The sequence below is a fragment of the Gavia stellata genome, chromosome 41, assembly GCF_030936135.1.
Source record: "Gavia stellata isolate bGavSte3 chromosome 41, bGavSte3.hap2, whole genome shotgun sequence".
Taxonomy (NCBI): domain Eukaryota; kingdom Metazoa; phylum Chordata; class Aves; order Gaviiformes; family Gaviidae; genus Gavia; species Gavia stellata.
In genome coordinates, this window is record NC_082634.1 from 223,152 (window position 1) to 230,727 (window position 7,576).

General features: G+C 63.8%; 1 protein-coding gene across 1 annotated transcript; it reads left to right on the forward strand.

Annotated features, from left to right (window-relative positions):
- Positions 1-664: 664 nt before the first annotated feature.
- Positions 665-7,160, forward strand: LGALS4 (galectin 4). Its single transcript, XM_059833184.1, has 9 exons — positions 665-709; positions 827-915; positions 1,810-2,014; positions 5,419-5,544; positions 5,708-5,770; positions 5,855-5,884; positions 5,994-6,082; positions 6,180-6,345; positions 7,014-7,160. The coding sequence occupies exons 1-9, from the start codon at positions 665-667 to the stop codon at positions 7,158-7,160; spliced, it is 960 nt and encodes a 319-aa protein (XP_059689167.1).
- The last annotated feature ends 416 nt before the right edge of the window (positions 7,161-7,576 follow it).

Genomic DNA, 7,576 nt, shown 5'->3' on the forward strand with positions numbered 1-7,576 from the left:
GGGGGTCCCTGTGTCCCCAGGGAGCCGTGGTGGGGCTGGGGGGACCCAGGGTGCTGCCATGGGTCTGGGGGGGGTCCCCATATGCCCAGGGATCAGTGATGGGGACCCCGAGGTGCTGCAGTGGAGTCAGGGGCCCCCCAGGGTGCCAGGGTGGGGTCGGGGACCGAGGCCAATGTGCTGTGTCCCCCCCCCGAATCGCGTGGCACGCCGGGGCCCCTCCCGGCCCCACCCGACACCCCGACGCCTGGGTCCCCCCGGCACGGGGCAGAGTCCGGGGTGTTGCCACCCCGGGCAGGTTCCACCCCACCCTCCGGCACCGCATCCGCGGGATCAAAGTCCGGACCCCACCCTGGGAAGGGCCCCACCTGCCCCCACCACCTGGGACCTGCCCTCCTGGGGTGGATGTGGGGGGCACGAAGGGCCCCCCCAGACTGACGGGGACCCCTGGCACCCAGGGGTGGGTCAGCCCCCCCACCTCACCCCGGTTTGAGGCCCCGGGGTCCGGGCTGTACCCCGTCACCCCGAGCTGGTTTGAGGGGACCCACGCATCCGGGCGGGGCGGGGCGGGGGCCCCACCTGGGATTTGGGGCTATAAAGTTCCCGGCGCTGCGGGCTCCGCGTCCAGCCCGGAGTCACCGTCACCGCCGCCATCGTCACCGCCACCATGGCCTTCGTCCCCGCGCCCGGCTACCAGCCCGCCTACAACCCGGTTGGTATCGTCGTGGGGGTCCCCGTCACCACCCCCCCAGGATGGGGACCCCGGGGGTCCCTGTCACCCGGCCGGGGACAGGGTGGGGACCCCACCGACCTTCTGCTCTCCCCCCAGTCGCTGCCCTACGTGGCCCCTGTGATGGGGGGGCTCTGGCCCGGTATGGCCGTCTACGTGCAGGGTCTCGTGCTCCCCCACGCCAACAAGTACGGGGACCGTGGGGACACCGGGGACACGGCGGTGGCGGGGGGCTGCTGTCCCCTTGCACGCGTGTGTGCACAGCCCCGTGTGCACCCCCTTGGGTGCATGGGTGGGGGGACGCGGAGGGAGATGTGGGGCACAGGGGGACATGGGAGGGGCACTGGAGGGATGTGGGGGGACATGGGGGGGCACAGGGGGATATGGGGGACATGGGGGGGCACAGGTGGACATGGGAGGGACACGGGGGGACATGGGGTGGCACAGGGTGACATGGGGGGACATGGGATATGGGGGGCACAGGTGGACATGGGAGGGATGGGGGGTATCGGGGGCACAGGGGGACATGGGGGACATGGAGGGGCACAGGAGGAAATGGGAGGATATGGGGGACATGGGGGGTACAGGGGGACATGGGGGATATGGGGGACATGGAGGGGCACAGGGGGACATGGGGGATATGGAGGACATGGGGGGCACAGGGGGACATGGGAGGGACATGGGGGTGTATCGGGGGGCATAGGGGGACATGGGGGATATGGGGGACATGGGGGGCACAGGGGAACATGGGAGGGACGTGGGGGGACATGGGGGGGCACAGGGGGACATGGGAGGGACACGGGGGGACATGGGGGGACATGGAAGGCACATGGGGGGCACAGGGGGACATGGGGGGGCACGGGGGGACATGGGAGGGACACGAGGGGACATAGAGGGCACATGGGGGGCACAGGGGGACATGGGCACAGGGGGGTCACAGGCACAGCCTGGGGGATGGGGGACAGATGGGGGGGCTGTGTCCCCCCCCCAGGTTTGGGGTGAGCTGGCGAGGGGGATGCAGGGAGGGAAGACGGGCCGGAGGGATGGCCGGCCGGAGGGACGGACGCGGACCCTCCTTGCAGGTTCTGGGTGAACCTGGCGAACGGGCCGGGAGAGGGGGACGACCTGGCGCTGCACCTGAACCCCCGCTTTGGGGGCGAGGGGCAGGCGGTGCTGAACAGCCGCTGCGGGGGGCAGTGGGGGCAGGAGCAGCGCCGGGACCTCCAGCCCTTCCTGCCCGGGACCCCCTTCGAGATCGTCATCACCGTCACCCCCCACGCGTACCGGGTGCGGGGCCGGGGGAGAGCGGGTGGGGGGGTCTGCTGGCCTGTGGGGCCCAAGGGGCTATAGGGGATGGCCGGGGGTATATGGGGTCCCAAAGGGGAGAGAAGGCGTCCCAAAGGGGGGTTTAAGGGCTCCCAGAGGGTATATGGGGTCCTGAAGGGGGTATATGGGCTCACAGGGCATATATGGAGTCCTAAAGGGGGTATATGGGGTCCCAAAGGGGAGATAAGGCGTCCCAAAGGGGGATTTAAGGGCTCACAGGGGGTATATGGGGTCCCAAAGGGGGTATATGGGCTCACAGGGCATATATGGGGTCCCAAAGGGGTTATATGGGGTCCCAAAGGGGAGATAAGGGGTCCCAAAGGGGGATTTAAGGGCTCACAGGGGGTATATACAGTCCCAAAGGGGGTATATGGGCTCACAGGGCATATATGGGGTCCCAAAGGGGAGATAAGGCATCCCAAAGGGGGATTTAAGGGCTCCCAGAGGTTGTATGGGGTCCTGAAGGGGGTATATGGGCTCACAGGGCATATACGGGGTCCCCAACGTGGTATATGGGGTCCCAAAGGGGGATATATGGGCTCACAGGGCATATATGGGATCCCAAAAAGGTATATGGGGTCCCAAAGGGGAGATAAGGTGTCCCAAAGGGGGACTTAAGGGCTCACAGAGGGGTATATAGAGACCCAAAGGTGGTCTGTGGGATCACAGGGTATGTATGTGGGGACCCAAAGGGGCTATATGGGGTCCCAAGGGGGATATAAGTGCTCACAGGGGGTATAGGGGGTCCCCAAGGGGGTATATGGGGTCCCAAAGGGGGATGTATGGGCTCACAGAGGGTATATGGGATCCCAGAGGGGGAGGTATGTGCACACAGGGTGTCTATGAGCTCCTCAAAGGGGACATATAGGTACACAGGTGGTATATGGGGTCCCAAAGGGGGATATACAGGCACACGGGTCCCCAAGGGGAGGTATATAAGGTCTCAAAGGGCGGGTATAGGGGCCCAAAAGGGGCTATATGGGCACATAGGTGGTATATAGTGGTCCAAAGCAGGAGATACATGGACACACAAGTGGCTGTATGTGCACACGGGGGTTGTATGGGATCCCAAAGGGGAGTGTATATGTGCACACAGGACGTATATCGGGTACCAAAGGGGGACATATGGGCTCAGAGGAGGAGATATATGGGCACACAGAGGGATATATGTGCACACGGAGGAGGGGGACATACGGTTAGACGGGGGTTATACGTAGTCCCCAAGGTGGGGGTATGCGAAGTGCCAAAGGGGCTATATGTGCACAGAGGGGGGGTATATAGTAGTCCAAAGGAGGGGTATATAGAGGCTACATGGGGTCCCAAAGGCACCTATAGGGAGTCCCAAGGAGGATATATGTGCACAGGGGGTATATGGGGTCTCTAAGGGGGGGGCTATATAGGAATCCAAAGGGGGCTATATGGGCACGCAGGGGGAATATGGGGTCCCGAGTACAAGTATATAGGGTCTCAAAGGGGATATATGTGCATACAGGTGGTAGGTGGGGGGCCCGAAGGGGGTTATATGTTGTCCAAAAGAGTGATATAAAGGCACACGGAGGGTATATGGGGTCCAAAAGGGGCCTATATAGGGTTCCATATGGGATATACGTGCACAAAATGGGTATATGGGGTCCTAAAGGGGGGAGTATTGGCACACAGGGATTGTATGGGATCTCCAAGGGGGATGTATGGGCACACATGGTGATATATGGGTCCCAAAGTGGGGGGTATATGTGCACACGGAGTGTGTATGGAAGTCCCAGGTGAGGGTATATGTGGTCTGGAAGAGCGATACGAGAGCACACAGAGGGTATATGGGGGTCCAAAGGTGCTATATGGGCACACAGGGGGTATATGGGTGTCCCAAAGGGGCTATATGGGCACACAGGGGGTATATGGGGGTCCAAAGGGGCTATATGGGCACACAGGGGGTGTATGGGGGTCCAAAGGGGCTATATGGGCACGCAGGGGGAATATGGGGTCCCAAGTACAGGTATATAGGGTCTCAAAGGGGATATATGTGCATACAGGTGGTAGGTGGGGGGCCTGAAGGGGGTTATATGTTGTCCAAAAGAGTGATATAAAGGCACACGGAGGGTATATGGGGTCCCAAAGGGGCTATATGGGGTCCCAAAGGGGAGATAAGGCATTCCAAAGGGGGATTTAAGGGCTCACAGGGGGTATATGCGGTCCCAAAGGGGGTATATGGGCTCACAGGGCATATATGGGGTCCCCAATGTGGTATATGGGGTCCCGAAGGGGGATATATGGGCTCACAGGGCATATATGGGGTCCCAAAAGGGTATATGGGGTCCCAAAGGGGAGATAAGGTGTCCCAAAGGGGGATTTAAGGGCTCCCAGAGGTTTTATGGGGTCCCAAAGGGGGTATATGGGCTCACAGGGCATATATGGGGTCCCAAAAGGGTATATGGGGTCCCAAAGGGGGTATATGGGCTCACAGGGCATATATGGGGTCCCCAATGTGGTATATGGGGTCCCAAAGGGGAGATAAGGCATCCCAAAGGGGTATTTAAGGGCTCACAGGGGGTATATGGGGTCCCAAAGGGGTTATATGGGGTCCCAAAGGGGAGATAAGGGGTCCCAAAGGGGTATTTAAAGGCTCACAGAGAGTATATGGGGTCCCAAAGGGGGTATATGGGCTCACAGGGCATATATGGGGTCCCAAAGGGGTTATATGGGGTCCCAAAGGGGAGATAAGGGGTCCCAAAGGGGGATTTAAGGGCTCCCAGGGGGTATATGCGGTCCCAAAGGGGGTATATGGGCTCACAGGGCATATATGGGGTCCCAATGTGGTATATGGGGTCCCAAAGGGGAGATAAGGTGTCCCAAAGGGGGATTTAAGGGCTCCCAGAGGTTGTATGGGGTCCCAAAGGGGGTATATGGGCTCACAGAGGGTATATGGGGTCCCAAAGGGGCTATATGGGCACACGGAGGGTATAGGGGGGGTCCCAAAGGGGCTATATGGGCACACAGAGGGTATATGGGATCCCAAATATGTGTATATGGGGTCCCAAGGGGATGTATGGGCACACAGGGGGTATATGGGGGTCCCAAAGGGGATGTATGGGCACACAGGGGGTATATGGGGGTCCCAAGGGGATGTATGGGCACACAGGGGGTATAAGGGGGCCCAAGGGGGGGTATATGGGCACACAGGGGGTATATGGGGGTCCCAAGGGGATGTATGGGCACACAGGGGGTATAAGGGGGCCCAAGGGGGGGTATATGGGCACACAGGGGGTATATGGGGGTCCCAAGGGGATGTATGGGCACACGGGGCTATACGGGTCCCAAGGGGGGTATGGGGGCCTTGGGGCCCCTGCCCCCCCCTGACCCCCCCCCAGGTCCTGGTGAACGGCAGCCACTTCGATGAGTTCCTGCACCGGCTGCCGGCGGAGCAGGTGACGGCCGTCACCGTGGACGGGGACCTGGAGCTGCACTCGGTCACCATCCTGGGTGCCGGGGTGAGCATAGCCGGGCCCCCCCTCGCCCCCCCCCACCCGGGGATCCCCCACACTCACCTCTGCCCCGTCTCTCCGCAGGGGACGTTCCCTCCCGCTATGCCGGTGAGTCCGGGGGGGTCTGGGGGTCACCCTGGGGAGGACCCAGGTGTTTTGGGGGGGCCCCCCTCACCCCCCGTTCTGCTCCCCCCAGGACGTGCCGCAGACCATCCCCTACCTGCAGAGCAACCTGCCGGTGAGTGCCGGGGGGCCGCAAGCGGGACCCCCCCCAGCCCAGGGCGTCCCCCTGACCCCGCTGACCCTCTCTCCTCTCCCGCAGGTGATGGGGCAGCCGCCCACCCTCCACCCGGTGAGTGGGGGGGACCCCGGCTCGGGGGGGGGACACGGGGCGGCTGCTGGGGTCCTGGGGGGCTCGGGGGGTCCCGTCCCCCTCCCAGCCCCCTGCCTGTCCCCTGCAGCCCGTGCCCTTCGTGGCCACCATCCCGGGGGGGCTCATCCCCAAGAAAACCATCGTGGTGAAGGGCTTCATCCCCCCCGACGCCGACAGGTACTGGGGGGGGAGAAGGGCCCCCCACCCCTCTCCCTGGGGTGCCCAGCACCCAGAGCAGCCTGACCGCCCCCCCTCCGTCACCCCCCCTCCCCAGGTTCCACGTCAACCTGCGGGCGGGTGCCGGGGGGGACGTGCTGCTGCACTTCAACCCGCGCCTGAGCGAGGGGGTGGTGGTGCGCAACAGCCTCCTGGGGGGGGCCTGGGGGGCCGAGGAGCTGGACCTGCCCCACAACCCCTTCCAGCGCGGCCGCTACTTCGACGTGAGTGCACGAGGGCGGGCGTCGCACGAGGGCGGGAGTTGCACGAGGGGTTGTGGTGCACGAGGGTGGGCGTTGCACGGGGGTGCCGGTTGCACCAGGGTGGGCATTGCTTACGCGAGGGGCTGCACGGCATGAGGGTGAGCATGGCTTGCACGAGGGGTTGTGTCGCACAGGGGTGCGTTGCACGTGGGTGGGTGTTGCAGGAGGGCTCACGTTGCACGAGGACGGGCGTTGCACAAGGGTTTGTGATGCATGAGGACGGGCGTCGCATGTGGGCGGGTGTTGCATGAGGATGGGCATCGCATGTGGATGGGCGTCGCACATGGGTGGGTGTTGCACGAGGGTTCACGTTGCACAAGGACGGCGTCGCTCATGGGTGGGTGTTGCACGAGGGTTCACGTTGCACAAGGACGGCGTCGCTCATGGGTAGGAGTTGCACAAGGGCTCACGTTGCACGAGGACCGGTGTCGCACATGGGTGGGTGTTGCACGAGGGCTCACGTTGCACGAGGACAGGCGTCGCAGGTGGGTGGGAGTTGCACCAAGACCCCCAGGGCAGGAGGACGGGCATTGCACGGGGCAGGTGTCGCACATGGGCGGGTGTCGGTGTCGCACGAGGGCCCGCCTTGCACGAGGACGCGCGTGGCCCACGGCCGCTCCCCCCCCCAGCTCTCCATCCGCTGCGGGAACCATCGCTTCAAGGTCTTCGCCGAGGGGCAGCCGCTCTGCCACTTCTCCCACCGCCTGCCCCCGGGGCCCCACGTCGACACGCTGGAGGTGGATGGCGACGTCATCCTCTCCTACGTCCACTTTTGAGCCCCACAGCCGGCCCCATAGCCCGGCTCACGGCCTGCCCCATAGCCCAACCTCCAGCTCGCCCCACGGGCGCCGACCGGGGCCCTCGGTGCCACCGTCCAGCGCTGACTCCAATAAATCTGTTCTCACACGTGCGCCTCCATCACTGCCTGTGCTGCCCCACAGACCCCCCCAGCCCCACCCCACAGTCCCCAGGACCCCCCAGGACAAGTGGGGCACAGTCCCAGCCCCACCGTCTCCTTTCAATCCCCCTCCCACCCCAGCCCCAGTCCCAGCCCCAGCACGACCCCCTAAACCTGTCCCCACGGTCCCGACCCCACCGTCCTGTCCCTCTCCTTGTCCCCAGTGTGTCCCCACGGTCCTGTCCTTGTCCCCAACACGGCCCCGCAGTCCTGCTGCCGTCCCCAGGGTGCTGG

Bases quoted from the DNA above. Each gene is read 5' to 3' on its own strand.
- LGALS4 (XM_059833184.1), top strand. From the start codon at position 665: ATGGCCTTCGTCCCCGCGCCCGGCTACCAGCCCGCCTACAACCCG. The intron at 5,885-5,993 runs GTGAGTGGGGGG...TGTCCCCTGCAG, and splicing joins AGCCGCCCACCCTCCACCCG to CCCGTGCCCTTCGTGGCCAC. The intron at 6,083-6,179 runs GTACTGGGGGGG...CCCCCTCCCCAG, and splicing joins ATCCCCCCCGACGCCGACAG to GTTCCACGTCAACCTGCGGG.